Source organism: Ceratotherium simum, chromosome 21 (genome assembly GCF_057802395.1).
Source record: "Ceratotherium simum simum isolate JZ-2026a chromosome 21, ASM5780239v1, whole genome shotgun sequence".
NCBI classification, from domain to species: Eukaryota; Metazoa; Chordata; class Mammalia; order Perissodactyla; family Rhinocerotidae; genus Ceratotherium; species Ceratotherium simum.
Genome location: NC_141920.1, coordinates 27,077,334 through 27,097,708, shown reverse-complemented (window position 1 = coordinate 27,097,708; position 20,375 = coordinate 27,077,334). Strand labels below are relative to the sequence as shown.

At 59.4% G+C, this 20,375-nt stretch overlaps 1 protein-coding gene across 2 annotated transcripts in view; it reads right to left on the bottom strand.

The window, feature by feature from the left end:
* The window catches only part of NOL4L (nucleolar protein 4 like), a 128,008-nt gene that overhangs the window by 10,230 nt on the left and 97,403 nt on the right, over positions 1 to 20,375 (bottom strand). For both annotated transcript variants that reach the window (XM_004442479.3, XM_014796821.2), the window contains 4 exons: positions 19,810 to 19,951; positions 2,959 to 3,236; positions 299 to 484; positions 31 to 222 (listed from right to left, as the gene is read on the bottom strand). In XM_004442479.3, the coding sequence (XP_004442536.1) occupies positions 31 to 222; positions 299 to 484; positions 2,959 to 3,236; positions 19,810 to 19,951 (798 nt within the window). The remainder of the gene's footprint in view (positions 1 to 30; positions 223 to 298; positions 485 to 2,958; positions 3,237 to 19,809; positions 19,952 to 20,375) is intronic.

Below are 20,375 nucleotides of genomic sequence, written 5' to 3'. Positions count from 1 at the left end.
GAAGGGGGCCGCTGGGGAAGAGGGGCTCACCATCTCCATGCCGTTCTTCTTCATGCGACGGCAGGACTTGAGGTACGTGCGAATGCGCTTGCGGGCCCGCTCCTGGAACTCGGGGAACTGCCGGCTGCAGGACTCGATGATGGCCTGGATCTTCTCCTTGGGCTGCTTGGAGATGGGGACCATGCGGTCCAGGTTCTCGTCCACAAAGAGACGCACGAACATCTGTGGGAGATACGGGCTGTGGGAAGGGCTGGCCCAGGCCATGGCCCCGCCCCGCCCCGCCCTTGCTGGCGCTCACATTGAAGGCCTTGAGGCGCTCAGGGTCCATGCCCTCAGAATCATTCATCTTGTCGTTGTCCTCGTGGTCGTCGTGGTCGTCGTCGTCGTCATCTGCTGTGGGGGCCCGGCCCACCGTCAGGTCCTCAGGGCAGCCACTGACCTCGGTCTTGATGGAATCGTAGCTCCCCGAGCTATAGGGCGGGGACTGAGAGAGGGCGAAGGACGGAGGTCAGGCCAGGCCCTCTTTTGGTCTCCAAAAGGCCAGGATGAGCTTGGGGCCTGGGATGGTGAGCACACCCAGCTGCCACGTGAGCCACAGCTGTGAGGCCCGAGCAAGTCACCTTCCCTCCCCTTCATCTGTAAAATGGGACAGCAATGCTCCCACCTCCCTCCCTGGGCAGCTGTAGGAATGCCTGCCGTGACAGCGCATGCAGAGGCCTTGCGCCCTGGAGGCACTGAGCGGGGGGTGTTAGTGGTTTACTCCACAGCGGTGCCCACACCCAGACATGCCACACTGTGCGAGGGAAAAGCAGACACAGAAAGGATTCCCACCACCAGCCAGCCTCTTCTGGTTGTGCCAAGACCCGTTCTGGCTTCGGGGTTTTCCTCCCTGATCCCCAAGGGGCTGCAACCCTGAGTTGACAACTGAGCTGTCACAAAAGCAGCGAGTGTGCTGTCTGCCAGGGAGGAGGAACAGATGGGCTGGAAGAGGGAACCAGCCAAGGCGACAGGTCCATTAGGCGAAGCATGTTCCCAAAGCTCCCGGGCTGGGGTTCTCCTGTCTGCCACTGCCCCCTGGTTGACGCCGTGAGCCCCAATGCAGACAGCGTGTGTAGAAAGGGGGAGGGGGACCAGGCCCAGCCCACAGGGCAGTCACCTTGTCCTACAGCAGAGAAGGGGATTCAGCCCTCTACTCTCACCCCACGAGCCCCTCCTGGAACAGCCCCTTCCCCCATCTCCCCTTGGAATGCTCTTCCCCACTTCCCTCCCTGCTTTCTCCATCTTGGTCACCCTTTAAGGCTGAGTTCCCACATGCCCTATCTTTTGCCCCCTGCCCTGGGGGCACACATGCTCTGGAAAGGCTCTCTGAGTGCCACTGTCGTTTGCCTTTTACAAAGTTTGTGCCTTTGGTGAGTCCTGACTTCACTCATTGGGACCCTGGCTCACAGTGTCCCAGGGCATGGTCTCTGCCCTCAGGAGGCGGGCATCTAGCAGGGCCAGGAGACAAACAGCCACAGGTCAGGCCTGTGATGTGGCCATGTGGCAGCCCGGAGGGGATCACAGCTCTCGTTGATGAACAAATGGATAAAGATGGCACCAGGCGTCACATTGACTGGCACCTGGTCCCACGGTGGCTGCCACCACCAGGCCTCCCTGTGAACATGCCCATGGGGGTCGCCCCTCCCAGGGCCCCTGGCCTAGTGCCCATCTCTTGATCCATACATGGGGTATTTTAAAGGGGGGCAGGTAATGTATGTCAATTATATCTCAATAAAACTAGGAAAAAAAAGGGGGGGGCAGGACCCAGGACCTCCAGCCTCCCGCTTGGTTGTGCCAGACTTACAATCTAGTGTCAAAAGACCTCCTGGGCCCTGGGCAAGTCACATTCCCAAGCTGCTCCTTAGCCAATCCTCTGCCAGCGTCAGAGGAGACAGAGAAAAGAGAACCTGTAAGATACAGGCTGTTGGTGGCATTTATGCTCCCATCTCACTTCCTTGGCCCACACGTGTGGCCTGAGGGCGTGGTGGCAGACTCACTCTCCAGTCTTTGCTCACTGCGGACAGCAGCTATGCCTGCCCCTTGGACCCAGTCAAAGAGGGGAAGGCTGTGTCTGGGCCAGTACCTCTCCACGGCCTGAGCTCAGATAAATAGTGACAACTGAACACCCATCCATTTGTACAGAACTTTCCCATGAGACGCGCCATCAGAGGCAAGGACTGGCACCCACCCCACCCCTCTGCAGAAGAGAAAACAGCCCAGGGAGGGGAAGGAACCTGTGCAGGGGTATACGGCTGGAGCCCAGCGTGTAGGGCTCCAAGAAGGCACCTTGGGCCCCCCAGCCCTGGCAGGAGAAAATGCTCCCAGGAGAGCTCATGGGCCCAGCAGCAGCTTGCAGAAGTGTGAGGGGAGACCCCAGAGAGCAGGGGGGAGTGCCAATGGTGAGGGCACCTGCCCTGCCTACCCTTCCCCCACCCCCGTCAGCCTGGTCTATTGAGTTTCCCATATCCACATCCCTGGGGCCTCAGACAAAGGCCTCACCCTTTTTCTGCACCATCTGTGAAACGGGGACAGGCATGCAGAGTAGCCAGGAAACGTGAGACCTTGGGCCTCTGTGCTGAATGCGGCCACTTGCTGCTGTTACTCGTAGCACTGTGTTCTGGGGGTGGAAGGGGACAGGCCACACATCACCCACCACCTCCACCACGTCAGAGGCCATCACCCCACTCCACAGATGCAGCTACAGGCTCAGAGAAGTAAGGGCCTTGCTCGAGGTCACACAATGAGTGGTCTCCTCTTCCACAGCCTCCCCAGGGAAATGGCAGACCAGCCACGGCCACCACCCTGGACTTGGTGTCACAACTCTGAGCACATACAATTTCATCTCAGCCTTGCACGACCCTGACACGTACAGGAAGAAAGAGAGGCTTCCGGCTCAGGCGGGCCTGCAGCCCCACACACCTCAGGGGTGGTCTTCACCCCGTACTTGACGCGGCTCCGCAGTCCGTCCGTGCCGCAGCCGTCTGAGGGGTAGGAAGGCGTGCTGAGCGCTGTGCCTGGTGGGAGCTTGTCACACAGGTTGATGGGCTGATCCTCGGAGGTGGTGGTGAAGTCCATGGGGGCCACAGCGCCGTTGCCATTCATCTCGGGGAAGGCGGGGTCACCCTGCGTGCTGCTTGACGTGGATGGGTTCAGGGTGGAGGAGCCATTGCCGCTGCCACTCTCGGAGGAGGAGTCGTCTGGAAAAAGAGGCCTGGGCATGAGGCCCCAACCCAGCACCTACTGTCCCCTAAAAGACACCCCCAGGGTATAGTGGCCACAGCAGCCACAGGGAGTACTTGCCCTGTGTTGGAGGTGAGCACTGCTGTCCCCCTTAGAGGCTCACCTTGCCCCAGCCCGAGGTGGGGACAGGGTCCCTCTGCCAGAAACTGAGGCCACCAGGAGTGGAGTGGTCACGGAGTGTGCCGGGTGTGGTGGTCTCCTGCACTCCACACCCACAATCGCCACATCCAGGCTCAAGGGAGGCCCAGCTTCAAGGGCCTGGGAATGAGTGGCTGCAGCCTCAAGTCTGACCCGCCTGCTGCCAGCCAGAGGTCTTTGGACACCCCAGATGCTGCCTGGGGCCGGGCCAGGGCCCACCTCTTACCCTGGCTCACCACTGCCTTGTCCCTTCACAGCCCCTCCCCACAGAACCCCTTCCCCACAGCAGGCCCTCGAATTTCTCCTTCCTCTGCCTGAGGAGGGAGGGATGGCTCCATTGTGACCGCCCCAGTTACCCGCTCCCTCCTGCAAGCAGGCCCAGCCCAATCCTGGCAGCCTATGCACAGACACAGCCACCCCCAGATCTGCCCTCTGTGCATGGCCACGTGGCCTTGGACACCCAGAGCCAAGGCTGCAGGGTTTGGGGTCTGCATCCCCTGCACCTCAATGGGCCATCCTGCTTTCCTGAGGTGACAGCCCAACAAAGCTCTGCCAAGGGCGCCCCCTGCTGCGGAGAGCACAGCATTGCCTGGGAGATCCGGGAGGACAAACTTTAACTAGGGGGCTAGACATTTTCAGATAAATTCCAGGCCCCTCTCCCCCACCCGGTCCCAGCCTCCTGCTTGATCAGCCGAGACGGCAGAGGCTGAAGCTACACTCAAGTTCCCGGGGTCACTGTCAGGTGAATACTGCGTGGCTCCTGGTGGCGCCCAGGTGCCCGGGCGGCTCTGCACCTGCACCCAGAGCGGCTGGGGGAGGGGAGGCCACAGTGAGCACTGACCGCATCCCAGGCAACCCCTTCCCCCAGGCCAGGGTCGCGCACGACCCACCCCCACCCTCCCAGCCGGCAGATTATGAAGATTTAGTCCCTGGTGCTGGGCACAGGCGCCTCCGGAGCGTCCCCATGGCGACCGAGCGGCTCTAGCGCCTCAACCAATCGCTGGCCTCCCGGCTGCCCGGGGGCGGGGCCAGGCTGCCCATCAAGCAGTCGGGGCCCTGGGCAGAGGGGGATGGGAAAGGCCTCGGCGCAGTGGCACCCCTCCCTCTCAGCCGAGCTACTGCAGGTCTCCTGGGCCAAGCTGCCGCTCCTCCTCCTCCTCCTCTCCCTCCGGGCAGCCATGCTCCCTTCATCCTGCTGCAGGGGAGGTACAGGCTCTGCTCAGAACCGCCCCACAGCTCCCCCTTGTTCAGCTACACCCCAGAGTACCCAGGCCTGCGGCCCTGCTACCTCTGGGACCTCACTGTCCATCCCCTCTGCCTCCATCACAGACGCGTCTGGTTTTTTTCTGGCAGTATCTCCAGCGACCAACCCAGACGTTTGTGGAATGAACAAATCACCCAGCAGTATTTACTGAGCACCTACTGCGTGCTAGCCTGGTCCCAGGCTAGGAAACAAAGTAGTGACTACAACCAAGGTGCCAGCTCTCCTGGGGGGACAGAGCGCATTAGGGAACCCACAGAAAGTGAATGGGCCACCAACTGCCCTCCAACTTGCCAAACTGCACCCATTCCCTCCACTCACCCCAACCAGCTTCCTTGGCTGCCCTCCCTCTTCAGCACCCCGGCTCCCCCAGGTCACAGCTCAGTCTCCACCCCACCCTTTTCCAGCACCAGCCTAATCATCACTCTCCTGTTCCCCACAGCCCACTGAATCAGAGTCCAGACTCCTGCCCAGTGTGTTCCTGATCCCATGACCTCTGCAGCCTCCCCCCAGCCCAGGTCCCACTATACTGGCCACCACTGGACCTCACATCTCCAGGCCTTTGCTTGGGCTCTGCTGTCTGCCTGCCACGTTGCTTGCAGCTCAGTAAATTTTAGTCAACCTGGCTCAACGCTGCCTCCTCAGAGCAGTCTTCCTTCCTCCGCTGTCCCTAGGAAGGACGTACTCACAGCCTCGACGCCAGCAGGCACCTTTCCCTCCTAGGGATACTTCCTGCCTCCTTCACCTGGCCCAGGGTTGGTCCTGTGAGCTGCCCACCTCCCATCAGGGTGGGGCCTGTTCCTGGAGAAGCCCCTACCCCTGATGTTCAGGAGCCTCTGCTGGGACGAAGGAGCTGTAAGGATGGACAGACAACATACTGGCTGGTGGTCTGAGCTCCTATGAGCTCTGGCAGGTGCCCATTCTTAGCCCACCTTGCAGGTATGACTTCATACCCTGGCACCACCCCCAAGAGGCCACTTGCTTGACCTTGGAGGGCCACGTCTTCCTCTTCTGGAAGGAGGGGTTGCTAGGAGGGTCAATGGGCACCACACCTGGCACACAATGTGCTGCCAGTCACTGCACTCAGCACAGGCCAGAGGTGGTACCCCAAACACCTGCTCCCTGACCAGGTTTTCTCCCAGGAGGAAGGACCATCTTGCCCTGTGCCTCCCCAGGCGTGAGCATGTAGGGTGCTGTGAGGATGCAGAGACAGGCGCTCCTGGCCCCTCCCAGCTCAGGAGCCCAGGGTGGCGGCCCAGACTCTTGAGCTGCCAACGTCCCCGGGCTGTGCACCTGAGCTGCCCAGCCAGGGAGCCACAGGCACTGGCTGCAATAGTGGCACCCGCCTCCCACCACTCAGATGCCACCCCTGTCTGGTAAGGGAAGTGGCTGGGTAGATGGGACCCGTGAAGCACCAGGAGCCCAGACCTTGTGTGGCCACACATTCCAAGTTTTCAGAAGAAACTAGAAATCCATACCATTATGTAAATATCCAGATTTTAAAATGTTGGTGACTGACTTACACTGTTTGCATTTTGAAAAACCTCGCCAGATAAATGCATAAACAAAACATGGTCAATCCATGTAATGGAATATTATTTAGCCATAAAAAGGAATGAAATTCTGACACATGCTACAACATGGATGAACCTTGAAAACATGTTAAGTGAAATAAGCCAAACACGACAGGACAAGTATTGAATCAGTCCACTTATACGCGGTATCTAGCATAGGCACAGTCACAGAGACTAGAAGGGGTTACCAGGGGCTAGGGAGGGGCTGGGCAGTGATTGCTCCATGGATACAGAGTTTCTGTTTAGGGTGATGAAAACCCTGTTTTGGAGATAATGGTGCTGGTTGTACAACACTGTGACGTACTCAATGCTGAACTGTACACTTAACAATAGTTAAAATGGCAAATTTTATGTCATACGTATTTTACCACAAAAATCCCCCCCAAACAAAACAAAACCTTGAGCAGACAGTGGGCCCCAATTCACAAGGTCCATTTGCCCCCACCCCATTTACCCAGGCAGGGGCCAAGCCTCTCCCAGCCCCACACTGCACCAGGGGCAGGAACGCCAGCCACACACAGGGCCCACAGAAGAGGGACAAAAGAGTTACAAGAGCCTGTGCTCCCCCATCACGCTGCTCGGGCCGCCCTCAACCCAGCGTGCTAACCACCTGCCCGCACAGCCTGCCCCAGGGCCCCCCCGCTCATGGGGCTGCCTACAGCTCGGGTCCACTCCCTGCCGACAGTGGAGGCCGTGGGTCTTAGGCAGAATGCAGAGGGGCTGTGGAGTGGGATGGACACCAGCTGTGTCTCCTTGAAAACACCACTTCACCCTCTTGAGCCTCAGTCTTTTCAAAATGGGTGTCACGTCAGTAAAATAGGATTTATATGGTGTAGACAACACCTGGTGTAGACAGTAGGCGCTAAAAACAAAAAGCGGGTTCCCTACACCCCGCATTTTCTCACTTCCTAATGCATCTCCTTCCGTCACACGTCTCCCCTAGACCGGAACGCGGGTCCTGGGGGCCCCTCAGCGCCCAGCCAGGTGCCAAATCTGAGGTGGGCACAGCGAGGAGAAGAGGGAGAGGACAGCGCCTGGAAGATGCTCTTGGTGCCTGCATCCCTTCCTTTTCTGAACATTACCGGGTGTCAGGCCTGAGTGGGGTACTGGGGACACAGCGGTGAAAAGATGGGGGCGGTCCCTGTCCCGGCGGCTCATGCTCTAGTGAGCAAGAAACCAAACCTGAGGGTTCCAGAGATTGGGCTCTGAAGAGAGCGTTGCGAGCTTTCTGGCCCTTGATCCATGCTCCCCCCAACCCCTCCTGCTCCTCCTCTTCGGGGAAGCCCTCCCTGACTGCAGAGTCCCACTGAAGCCCCAGCTCTGGATCCCTCCTCTGCAGAACTCACCCCAGGGTCTGCACTGTGTAGGAGGGAGGAAGGGAAGGCTTTCTGGAGGAAGTAGCCCATGGAAGAAGCCTCAAAAGACAGCTGAGAAGGCCCTGGAGCAAGGGCTGAAGCACCCTGATCCCAGCAGGGGCAGAGGAGCTGCTGGGGGCCGGGGCATGGGAGTGGGAGGTACGGGGAGGGGGGGGGCGGGCTGTATCCATCAACCCACCCCCAAGGTAGTGGCTGTGGTCCAGGCCAGGCACAGCCGCAGGGATTGAGTTCAAACCCCCAAGTGGAAACCAGACGCCCTCCCGTGGGCCCAACAGGCCCTCCTGGCAGTGCCCCCCACTGTCATCCCACTCCAGCTGTGCTCGGGGCCTTTGCACTTGCTGTTCCCTCTTCTCATGACACTCTGTCCTCACCTATCTCTCTGGCACATACTCTTTCCTCCAGGGCTTTGCTTAAAAGTCACCTTCTCAGTAAGACCTCCCTGCCCAGCCCCTTGCCCCACTCTGACACCTTTACCTATTTTTTCCAGAGCACTGATCACCTCCTCATATTGTGTCTCTGGTCAGTGCCCAGCCCCCTATAAGCCACCCCAGCCCCACAGACCCAGGGTTGGCAGGGCTGTATTGGGTGGGCCCGGATCACTCCTGCCTCTCCAGGAACCAAACCCCTTCGTCTGGTGAGGGCACCCCGAGTCTTCCTGGGTTCCCGGGGGTCAGCACTGCCCACCACACTGACTGGTGTTGGGCATCTGACCAGCTGGACCCATGACAGTCCCAAGGCTTTTGCGGAAATGATGGGAAGAAGCGCTGTCTACCTTGGGGGCTGCTGAGCCCACATGGCAGGGAAGTCACACCGGGGAGAGCAGGTGACAGGCTAGCCTGGACAAATTCCCCAAATACACCTGTGCCTAAAGCCAAAGAAGGCCCTAGACTTTCTGGTTATGGGAGCCAATAATTTCCTTATTGCTGAAGCTAGCTGAAGGCAGGTTTACGTTGTCACGTGCGTCTGGTTTGCTCTCAATAATCCACAGTCCTCCCCGGGGCAGGGCTGAGGGGCTGGACTCACCACAACCCCAGGTCTGTCCTGAGGTGGCTGTACCCGCAGGAGGGGCGGCTGCAAGGCCCCACCCCCAGGGTCTAGCACAGCGCCTGGCCCAGAAAGCGCCTGTCACTGCGGAAGGAAGGGAGAGAGAAACGGCAGCATACCGGGGCCGAGGCAAGCTGGGTTCCGCTCCATTTCTAACTCTTTCCTCTTCCCATCCCCCCTCCAAAAAAGAGTGATTTAAGGGAGACATGGACACGCCCCCAAACCCACGCCCAGATGGATGCAGCGGGGCCCAGCTGGGGCAGGGGTGTGGGCCTCGTGCCTCCTGACCTTGGGCACAGCCCGCCTCCTGGGCTCCTCTTATCTGCAGTCCAGGGAGTTGCTGCTGACGCCCTCTTGGGCTCCGACACTTTATGACCCTGTGAAAAAACCCAGCTGGCCCCACGGGCACTGAGGGCCTGGCACACGCGGGTAGGAGCTGGGCCTCCCAGGGGTGCGGGCCTGTGCTGCCTGACCCCACCCCAGACCTGGAGCTGGAAGTGACCCTCTAGTCCCCACCTGGTCCTCATCTGTGCTGCTGTGCCAGGAGGCCCCTCCAGGATGGGCACCGCACCCGAGGCCCAGGACAACGCCAGCAGGACAAGAGTGCCCTCAACCTGTGACTGAGCGAGCAACGGAGAGAAGGGTGCACCGAGGGGCAGCAGGGCAGCAGTGGGGACGCATCCCTTCTGAACGTTCCCACAAAACCAGGCCTCCCCAGCAGCTCCCCAATCTGGGCAGGACGCAGAGCCCACCACCTGTGCCTGGAACGCCTACGGGCAGGGAAGCACTGCCGTGCCCATCCATTTAACGTGGGGCAATGTGCTGCTATTCAAATGGGGGAATTAGTGATGAATGGGGGAAATTGTTCCTCCCTCTGTCCCGTCTCCAGAAGGAGACAAAAACCCCTTTTACCTCGGCAAACAATGCCCTTATGTGGGCGCCAGTGCCCCGCAGCCTGCACAAGCCCAGCTCTGTGCGAGCCGCCAATTGCCACACCGGGCTCCGGGGCCACAGCCAGTGACACCCTCTCCCAGTGGGCGACCCGCGCCGGCTCCCAAGGCGGGAAGGTCTGCCATCCCCAGGACCACGGGCCGGGCATGTGGCCACGCCAGCCCAGCGTGCCCGGCGCAGGCTGCCTTCTGTGGCCAGAGGTGCGGCTGCTGGAGGCAGCGCCTCCCTCTTTCCTGGGTTTCTGTCACAGCAGCAGCCAGGCAGGGGAGAGGTGGGAGCATCAATAATTCACACACAAAAGAGATGAGCAGGGGGAGGAGGGGGGAGGGGAGAGTGCTGGAGCCAGCAGCGCCCCCGTGGGCTGGGCAAGTGTGGACACCAGGACGGCTCCACTGGACGTCTGAAGAGCCAGCCCCTTCCTCCTGCTCGGCCACTGTGGCTTTGGGCTGCAGTCTGGGGGCACTGACTCTGCTCTGCATTTGGGGTGTGCACCTCATGAGGGCTGCCCCCGCCTGCTTTGACAAAGGCCAGTGGCCTGGGCCGTGTTTACATGATGCATAGTTCCCAGGAGCACCAGGCTCCTGGCAGGCTACCCTGCTCTTCCTCCCGGAAGGAAGGAAGGGGGAGGGCCCTGGGGTCAAACGGGGGACACTGAGGAGCCGGGCCAGGCAGTGCCATTGGGATCCCACCATCCTGGGTGCCGGGGCCGCACTGGGAGCCTGCCCGCCATCCAGCCTTCAGGCCCCAGCTGCCCGCCTAGCTGCCCCTCCTGAGTCCCCTGCTCCGTCCCTGTGGCTCCACCCACAGCCTGGCTGGGCCCTGCTTCCCACCTGGGCTCCATTCTCGCCTCCAATGCCGCCAGCCCAGGCACTTGGGCATCTCTATTCCCCAGCACCCGCCCTCCTGCCTGACCTTTTGTGACTCATCCTTTAAGCAGGTGCCAACACCTGGGGCCCTCAGAGTCTAGAGCAGCGTTGTCTAATAGTAAGAAAACGCGAGCCACATCTGGAATTTTCAATTTTCTAGTAGCCACATTAAAAAAAAGTGGAAAGAAACAGGTGGGATGAATTTTAATAATCAATTTTGTTTAACCCAATATATCCAAAATACTATCATTTCAATAGTAATCAATACTGTATTAAAACTGAGATATTTTACGTTCTTTTTTCACACTCAGTGTGTTTCACACATTCAGCACGCCTCAATTTGCATGAGCTTTTTTCAGTAGCCGTATTAGACAGCGCAGACCTAGATTTTCGTGATTTTCCTCTAAAATAGAAATCATTTCTCTCAGTGCAGGGACCCCGGGGTCCTGGCCCCTCAAGAGGTGTCCAAGCCAAAGATGAGAGTTTGAGTCTTGGGGCAGGTGGTCCGAGGTGGGTGCAGGACTGGCGGCGGGGCACTGGGGACAGGTGCCACCTTCGGTGAGGTGGACATCAAGTGTGCGTCTGGCGCTGGGCACACTCATCAGGCCTGATTTGCACAACGTCCCCCTGCAGCAGGCATCAGAGAGGAACCAGGGGCTCCCAGAGGGGAGTCATCCGCTGTCCCACGTGTGCCCCAGTGCTGCCTGACTCCCAGAGCACCCACCCCTGGTGCTCTTCTGGCAGTCCCTGAGGCCAGCTCTTCTCTAGGCCTCGGTTTGCCCATCTGTACTATGGGACAGCTCCCCACCCCTGCCACTGCCCTCCTTCCTGCAGCCCCTCCCCCAATACACACTGGCCAAATATGCCCAGGAGAAAACACTCCCAACACGAACCGCCTGGGTCTGTGTCCTCCCAGGCCTGACATTCTCCCCAGCCCTACCCTCTAGGCCAAGCAGTGAGAAATCAATGCTAATTCCATGTGCAAAAGCTCTAGCCCAGAAGCCCAGTGCACCCACCCCCCCAAAACAAATCATGTGTCCTGAGAGCCACTTCAGGCGACCGTGTGTGAAAGATTCATGGGGCAGGGCCCTGGCCCCAGAGGCTATGAGTGTGCGCGTGGCGTCTGAGGGCCCTTGGCAGGCCCTCCACCAGCCCTCTTGGAAGCCAGTCTGGGTTCGGTGCATCCCAGTCCTTAGGTCAGAGTGATGATGCCACCGTGGCCCCTGTCACTTCCTCGTTCCTGAGGAAGTCGCCCTTGGACAGGCTCAGGGTGGCAATGCCTCTGCTGTACCCCTCCCTCCCCAGGCCTCCTCTCCAGCACAGCAGGACCTGCCTCCACAGAGGGTCAATATGAAGTTAGGGTCTATATGCGTCCAGGGCTCTGCCTTCCCCATGGCCCAGCAGGCCCAGGCTAATCTTCAGGTATGTGTGGGGTCCCTCTCCCTTTCTTAGCAGGTGAGCCTCACCCCCTCAGGCCCAGGAGCTTGTCCCGCCCTAATGTCCTCACCAGGTGTCTGGGGCCTGTGGGGGCCTAAGGCCCTGGCAATCTGTACACAGCTAGGGCTGTGCAGGCCCGGCCTGCTCCTGGGATAAAGGGATCTCTCGGAGCTGTCTCCCAGCCTTTCCTACCCCTCAGAGGCCAGAGGCCAGGACAGCCCAGCATTGTCTGTGCCGCCTGCAGCCCAGCTGATGATGGACACTTTCCTGTGACCCGGGACTGCCAGGGTGGCCCACAGCCAATCTCTGGAAGGGCTTGGGTCCCGGTTCTCTGCTCCTGGGGGAAAAGGAGGGCAGGAGGCCACCCAGTGTGGACGTTTGGAGCCTTGAATAGGAGCAAATACTCTTGCTCTAGAAGGAGGGGGGGGTGTGACCTGTATAGCCAGAGAATGAGGCCCAGACCCAGTTTCTAGCCTCATCTCAGACAAATAGGGTCCGAGGGATGGATAGGGCCAAGATAAGCGGGTGTGGGGGAGAGAAGGGTTCAGGTTAAGGGCCACCGCAGGAAAAGTCCCTCAGAAGCCATCCCAGGGAGGCCACAATCCTCCCCCCATGTGACAGTGACCAGGGCGGACGTCCAACCATGAGTGTCACGTCCATGGGGAGTTGGCTGCAGCAGGCCATGGAGCTGCCTCCCAGGGGTGGGCCCGTGGGAGGGTGGGCACCCATGTGCAGAGAACACTAGAAGTGGCCAAGGCTCAGGGGTAATGTGGGTGACCGTCTCCGAGCCCACACCGCCTGGCCCCAACTCCCACCCGCCCCCTCCCCACTAGCAGTCCGGCCTCCTGCCCATTCCCTTGCACAAGCAGCTTCTCCTGCTGGCCGGGAACACTCTGGCGTCCTCAGAGCCCAGCACAGTGGCTGGTACACAGGAAGTAAGCTGCTGCCCAGGTGCCTTCTCCTTGGACAGCAGAACTGACTTGCAGCTGCCCGCTTCGCTGCCTGCCAGCATGGGAGCCTGGGACGGGCCTGGAGTTTGCCCGTCCAAGAGGCAGGGTCTTGGGAGACTCAGGCTCCTTCGACAGGACCTGGCATGCGCGGGCGGGAGTGGGACAGGAACTGAGGAGATGCTAGGACAAGCTGTGAGCGCCCCGGCCCTCACAGCCCAGCTCCCCTTCCAAAGAAGCAAGACATCGGGGGCTGAGAGCAGGGCAGGGTGCTGGGGTGATGTTGTAAAGAAAGCTGTGGTCAGAGGCCCACAGGGCTCAGTGGGCAGAGGGGACCGAGAGAGACCTGAACGGATGAGGAGACGGGACTAACCAAGTGGGTCTAGAGAATCTGGGTGAGCTGAGGAGGAGGACCCCTCAGTCTTTCAAGGGAGGCCCCTGACACAGCTACAGTCGCTCAGCCTGGGTGAGCCAGTTGGCCATGGACACCGGCCCCTGGCCCTTCAGCGCAGCTTCCTGCACCAGCCTGGCCACCCAAGAGGAAACCATCCCGTAACACCATTCACCGAGCCTTCCCCTGCCCCAGGCGTGTGCTGAGCCCTGTTCACGGTCATCCCATCCTCAACAGCTCGGTAAGGTGGGTGCCATATTATCATCCCACCATCCTGAGGGGAAGTGATTTGCTCTGGGCCACACAGTGAGGAGGAAGCAGAGGCAGGATCTGAGCCTGGGTCAGGCAGCGTGGCTGGGGCCTGCATGTTTCCCCCGCAGACCTGCCACCCTGCAGAGACCGGGGGGAAGGCACACAGGGAGAGAGGCGCAGGCGGGTGAGAAAGGAGAGGCAGCACCACTGTAAATAGTGAGCCCTGGGCAAGCAAGTCACACACCTGTTCCCAGGTGACCGCCCTGCCGCCCAGTTTGCATTTCTGGGTAGTGGAGGGCCCCACCCGAGGGCAACAAGAGCCAGAAGGCAGGAAGCCTTGGTCTTCTCACAAAGAGCTCCTGAGGACACACTAGGATTAATGGTCACAGTCACCCAGGCCAGACTACGGGCAGAAGCCTGGGATCAGAGAGTGAACAACTTGCTTAAGACCACACGGCAGGGACAGGGCAGGCCAGGGCCTGCTCAGGAGATCCACAGCAGAGTGACAGGGGCCTGCCTGCAGGGAGCTATGTCCAGCTGAGACCCCAGGCCCACAGAGGTGGCTCCACCTCTCTCCGTCCTCCTGGAACCCTTGCATACCAAGCCCTCGTCAGACAACCTGGCTGTGGCCTCCTTGCCCTGTCTCTCTTGGTTGGAGATTGGGGTCATAGGGAGCTTCTGGAGACATGCGACCCAGGAAACCCCCGACCCTGGCATTTGGCATTTCCCTCCCTTCCCACCCTCCTCCTGACATGCTGCCCGAGCTTCCCAGGCCGCCCTACCCGCCTTCAACCTCACACCAAATGCAGCCTCCTCCAAGAGGCTCTTGCTGGTCCCCGTCTCCAGCACTAGTACTCAACAGCCATTTGGGGAGCAGCTACTCCATGGCGGGGGCTGGGGATAAAGCCCAGAAGAGAAAACCCCGGCCTGTGCAGGACCTTGGCCCTGAGGCTGCTCCCTGTGGCACTGTTTGTAATAACAAAAGAGGGCACTTGAATGCCCTTCCTCAGGAGTGGCCCACATGCTGGCTCTGGAGTCACAGAGACCCTCGTGGTGGCTTGTGGTCTGGGCAAGTTACTTCCTCCTCTGCAGAAAAGGCACAATCATAGTTCTGAGCTCACAGGGTGGGAGCCAACCTGTCACCAGCTCAGGGCCGAGCATAGAGCGGGCTCAGGAACGGGGCCTCCAGTCACTGGGATGACTGGACAACCTTTAAAAATGCCACCACAGTAACAAGGGGAGAGGCAAATGATGTTATGTGGAAAGAAAGGTGGCGGCAGCACTGCACTATGCAACCCCCTTTTTTCTTTAAGGAAATGAGACTGATTATATGCACAGAAAAGACGAAGAAAAATACGGGCCAAACACTGGTATTTTCGATGTTCATTTTTTTGCTCCTCAATTTTTCTAAATTTTCTACAAAGAATGTAATACTTGTGAAATAAGGGGAAAAATAGGATACATTTCTGCAGAAACACACTCCCTGCCCTCAGAAAGCTTACAGCCTGGCAGGGAGCCCACGTTGTGTGAGCCTGTCCCTCCAAACTGCAGGCTCCTCGAGAGCAGGGCCGGGCTTATCAACGGTGCATGCCATCGACAGGGGCTCAGTGCTCACACGACAACACTGAGGGAGAGCCTGAAAGAGCCCAAGCCTTAAGCCAGGACCCTGAACGCCTTTGTCCAGCCTCACGACGTGCTCTGGAGGGGAGGCTCCAGACCTTCTGGTCTGCAGGCAGGAAGTGCTGGCACCATGTCCCTGGAGGGAGGGAAGCTCTGAAGTCTAGGGGGTCCCAGAGGCCAGAGGCTGGAGGAGCTGTCTCACCTGAGCGGCACAAACAAGAGGCCCCGAGATGCCCCAGGACGCCACGCAGCCCCTGCTCAGAACCCCCTGCAGACCCTGCAGCAAGACGGAAGCAGGACCCTGGGCTCTCCCCTGGCGCTGGCTTCCTGTCTGCCTGGGAGGTGAGTAATGTCCGCTCCCCACCCCCATGCGTCCCTTCTGGGGAGGCCAGGCCTCACATTTTCCGTTCAGGAAGGGGCAGAGCAAGAGGCCTGGTGAAGCACATCAAGGGGAAATGGAAGGAGTGGGCCCTCGCCTGGCCCCGCCAGCTGTGGTGGGGACCCCAGCTGGGACCCCAATAAGCCAGTGCTCTGAGTGTGGGGGGAGCCTCCTCTGGTTCCCAGGCTCCCCCGCCATCTTCTGGGGAACCTCACACATGGCCTCGACGCCTGCCAAAGAAGGAAGGGGAGGGGAGCAGCCTCAGCACCCCCTCCTGACTCTGGCCAGATCACCCAAATTCTCTCCCTGATCTGCAGTTTCCTCCCGTGAGATGTGCTCGCCCACGGCAGTTTGCCCCAGGTGAGGAAGCACGGCGTGAGAGGCCCCCCCGCCAAGCAACCACTGCTGTGATTTCAGGGAGACGCAATGGGACCCGTAAAAGAGATCTGTGAAGTGAGGCCTCGCGGGTGGTGGCGGGTTTGGGGACAAAAGCACCACCTTGTTTCAGAGCAAGCACACTCCCACTCCTGGTAAACTCCGGGAGTGAGAGCTGGCCTGCCGATAATTCATTCCCGGTCTCAGCCGTGGGACCTGCCAAAGCCCAGCCTTCATCTCCTTTGTTAAAATTTGAAAAAGGAGGAGGAAAGGGAGGAGGAGGAAGAGGAGGGTCCCAGCATATCCACCAACAGATGTGGATCTGTGCAAACTGCTCGGCTTCTTGAAACGCTTCTGGGCTGCAGCACTGGCCGGCAGGGGTGGGATGCTCCCCAGCACAGCCTTGGGAGTCCCCACACTTTCTGGCTGAGGGAGAAGACCCAGGTGCTCAGATTGGGGGTTGTCCTCAGGAACAAAGAACCCAACTTGTCCCCAACAAGGGTGGACCTACATCCCTTCCAGATGGTGTGCTCTGGGGTAGGTCTCAATAAACATTTGTTCCTTTATTCATTCAGGTGACAAATATTTAGCAGGCCCCTGTAATGTGCCAGGCATGCAGCCAGAGTCACTGGGGACAGAGCAGAGGATCCTCATCTCCAGAGCTCACAGTGGGGGCCTCAGACATCATTTTTCCAACTTGCCAATTCCATGGAGGACTGAGGGCCACAGACGGCACACCAAGCCACCTTGGGGGTTGGTGGGGTTGGGGAAGCTTCGGGAGGAAGGCATAGGAGCAGGGAGTGGAGACTGTGGAGGCCTGTGGCTGGGTGTGGAGCACAGGGCCAACCAGAGCCCCTACTTGGCCTGTCCCCACCCACTCCTTCGTTAACAACGGGGACGTGAGAACACCCTGAAACCACTGACGGCCTCTCATTGACTCACAGATGGGCGCAGGATCTCAGCTCGTGTCTGCACTATAAGCAGTGGGGAGAGGGGAGCTGGCTGCACACCACCATGGGGGCTGGAAGGCTGGATGAGGACTCCAGGCCGGGTCTGTGCCTAGCCAAAACCCTTTGGGAACCCACTGCTCTGGAGAGACATGGCAGTCACCAACAGATCTAGGACCAGAAGGGGCAGCAGAGACTAGGCCAGCCAGTCTCTCGTGGCCTGCGACCCCTGCACTGGGTCTAGGTCGGCCTCTGGCCAACACGTCAGCCCACAGCCTCCAGACACAGTCTCTGATTAAATAATTAAATTGATGGTATCGTGGTCAACACCATCCTCCTTATCTCCAGCTCTGGCTGCCCACCCTGATAAACACCCTTGTCCTGTCAGCAGGCCAGCCTGCCTCAGCCCCAGCACCCATGGCCAGGAGGGACCTGGGCAGGAGATGTGCATGACTATACCCAGGTCAGCGCCCCCACCTGCTCCTGTGGGACCAGCTGCAGGGCACGCTGACCCCACTGGCCTCGCTGCTTCTCTCAGCTTCATCTTTGTGATCAGCCAACCTCTGGGTGGTGGGGCAACTAAGGCTGAGGAAGCGCCATGACCCCCACAGAAACACTCCCTTCTGCTACCTGACCCTGGAGGCCCCCAAATCACCAAATCTCCCCAGGAAGTGTCTTCGACAGGGATCAGACCCCCAAAGGGTGGCTGTGAGCAACAATAGCACAAGACTTTTTCAAGAACAAGTTGGGCTGGGCTGGCCCCGTGGCTTAGTGGTTAAGTGTGTGCGCTCCGCTCCTGGCGGCCTGGGTTCGGATCCCGGGTGCACACTGACACACTGCTTGTCCAGCCATGCTGAGGCCGCGTCCCACATACAGCAACTAGAAGGATGTGCAGCTATGACATACAACTATCTACTGGGGCTTTAGGGGGAAAAAAAAAAAAAAAGAACAAGTTGGGGGAATATGGCCCCCATTCAATCCTACTACTATGGGTTTTAAAAAAAATGTTCTGGGGGCCGGCCCTGTGGCTTAGCGGTTAAGTGCGTGCTCCGCTACTGGCGGCCCGGGTTCGGATCCCGGCGCGCACCGACGCACCGCTTCTCCGGCCATGCTGAGGCCGCGTCCCACATACAGCAACTAGAAGGATGTGCAGCTATGACATACAACTATCTACTGGGGCTTTGGGGGAAAAAAAGGAGGAGGATTGGCAATAGATGTTAGCTCAGAGCTGGTCTTCCTCAGCAAAAAGAGGATTAGCATGGATGTTAGCTCAGGGCTGATCTTCCTCACACACACACACACAAAATAATAAATAAATAAAATGTTCTGGGGGTCAGCCTGGTGGTGTAGTGGTTAAGTTCACACACTCCACTTCAGCGGCCCAGGGTTTGTGGGTTCAGATCTCCGGTGCAGACCTACGCACCACTTGTCAAGCCAGGCTGTGGCAGCATCCCACATATAAAGTAGAGGAAGATGGGCACGGATGTTAGCCCAGGGCCAATCTTCCTCAGCAAAAAGAGGAGGATTGGCAACAGATATTAGCTCAGGGCTGATCTTCCTCACACACACACAAAAATGTTCTGAATCCTTCTTGGGAAGGTATAACCGAGGGCCCTTGGCTGAGCTTTGCTGGCATGGCCCTTGGTGTGGCCCTCAGTTGGCTCAGATGGGAGGTGGGAGGTCAGCTGTGGGGCACTTCCCAGCCCCAGAGCCCCCAGCAGCATGTGGCTGCCCCAACCCTGGGTCCCCACTCTGTGGGAACGCTGGAAGGCAGTATTGGTCTGGGAGGCTTGCAGCACGAGGAGGTCTTGCTGACCTCATGAGGCATCAAGGCACAAAAGCCTTTTCTTTCCCAGCAGCCTCGCACCCCACTCCTTGAAGGACCACCACCTGGGCTCCCCAGCCCCTGGCCCAGCCACCCCGGCTGCCTCTCTAGGCTGGGTCTCCTCCCAGACAAAGCCAGATTCAGGCCTGCGAGAGCAGTCGGAAGGCAGGCGCACGGGTTCTGCCATGGAGACGAACTTTGACCCAAACTGCAAGGCTCCTACCCCTTATTTACTCTTTACGGCTAACCCGTTTCACAGAGTTAACATTACACCCCTTTTTAACCCTGCACCTCCCTCCCGCATTCCAGGCCCCGACCTTCGACCCTTCCTAATTGCCGGCTCTACACCCCAGTTCTCCGAGGCCCAGCTCCGGCTCATCCCCCACACCCAGTCACCTCCTCCCCAGAAATCAGAGCCCAGCCAGGGACACTCTGACCACAGGCACCACCCCCTGGCCCATGACTGCGTCCAACTGAGGCCACACTGGAGCCCCAGAGCCCAGCCCCACCGGGGGCTCCATGCGGGAGCTCCGGAGTAGATGTCTGGGATCTGACTTCTGACCCTGACTCTCCCACTGCAAGAAGGAAGCCTCTGTTCCAAGGGAGGTTGGAGGAGGCTGCCCGGCAGGCCCTGGAGAATGGTGGGGCCAGGGCTAGGGAAGAGTCTGGACAGCTCCTCAGCAGGACCACACCTCATCCCACGGGGCCGGGGGCACATATGTGGACGAGTGCACTGCTGGCGCGCTCACCAGGTGAGGAACCCTGTCCTACAGCCTCACACCAAGCCGTAGAAGCTAGGCTGTTGTTTTCAATACTGGGCAGCTGGACTGTTCCGGGTCAGGCACACTGTTAACCTTCCCGGGCCTGAATCGTGATAACTTCGAAATCCCTATCCCACCAGCCCATGAGCATCAGTGCAAACAAACAAGCATGACCCCGTCAGGCCGCCAGGCCCCGAGAGCTCTATCCATCTACCTCTGGGAGGAATGACTTGCTCTCTCTGGAACCAGGGGCTGGGGCAGCGGGGCCCCAGAGATGCTGAGAACGCCAGGGGTGGCTATAAGCCTGGGCCTATGCCACTCCAGAGGCCCCAGCCCAGATCCCACCACTCCAGATTCCTAGGTACCGTCCCCCCAGGGACACTCACCGTCCTCTTGGCTGTGGAGGTTCTGTGGGCTCCGCATCCTCTCGTCCTGGCTGGGACTCAGGCTGGAGGCCAGGTGTGGGTCAGCTGACATCCATGTGGAGTCGTTCATATCAAAATCTTCACTGCTCACAGAAGTTTCATCCTGCGCAGGGACAAAGAAGGCGAGTGTTCAACAAAGACGGGCTCTCTGCAGCCCTGAAGCCGCATTTTGGGGGAACCCCAGGGCCCATGGCATTTGGAAGTGCCCCAAAGGCCACAAGGAGCCCCTAAACCTTGCAGTGGGGGCTGGGTGGCTCCCACTGCCCCCCATGGAAGTGGCTCAGGCTCTGGTTCCTGTCGGAAGCCAGGGCTAAGGGCCGGCACTGTCTGTAATTGAAGACAATTACGAGGTCTCGCATCCTGTAGGGGCGGATGGCAGGGCCTGGCTCTTACCCTTGTGAGCCAAGGTTGAAACAAGCCCTGTAAACAAGGGCCACCACTCCCTGCTCCCTGCCCATAGCCCGGGAAGAGGGCTCATGCCACACAGGGCCAGGTGGCCAGAGTGGGTAGCAGGACATGGCGGGCAC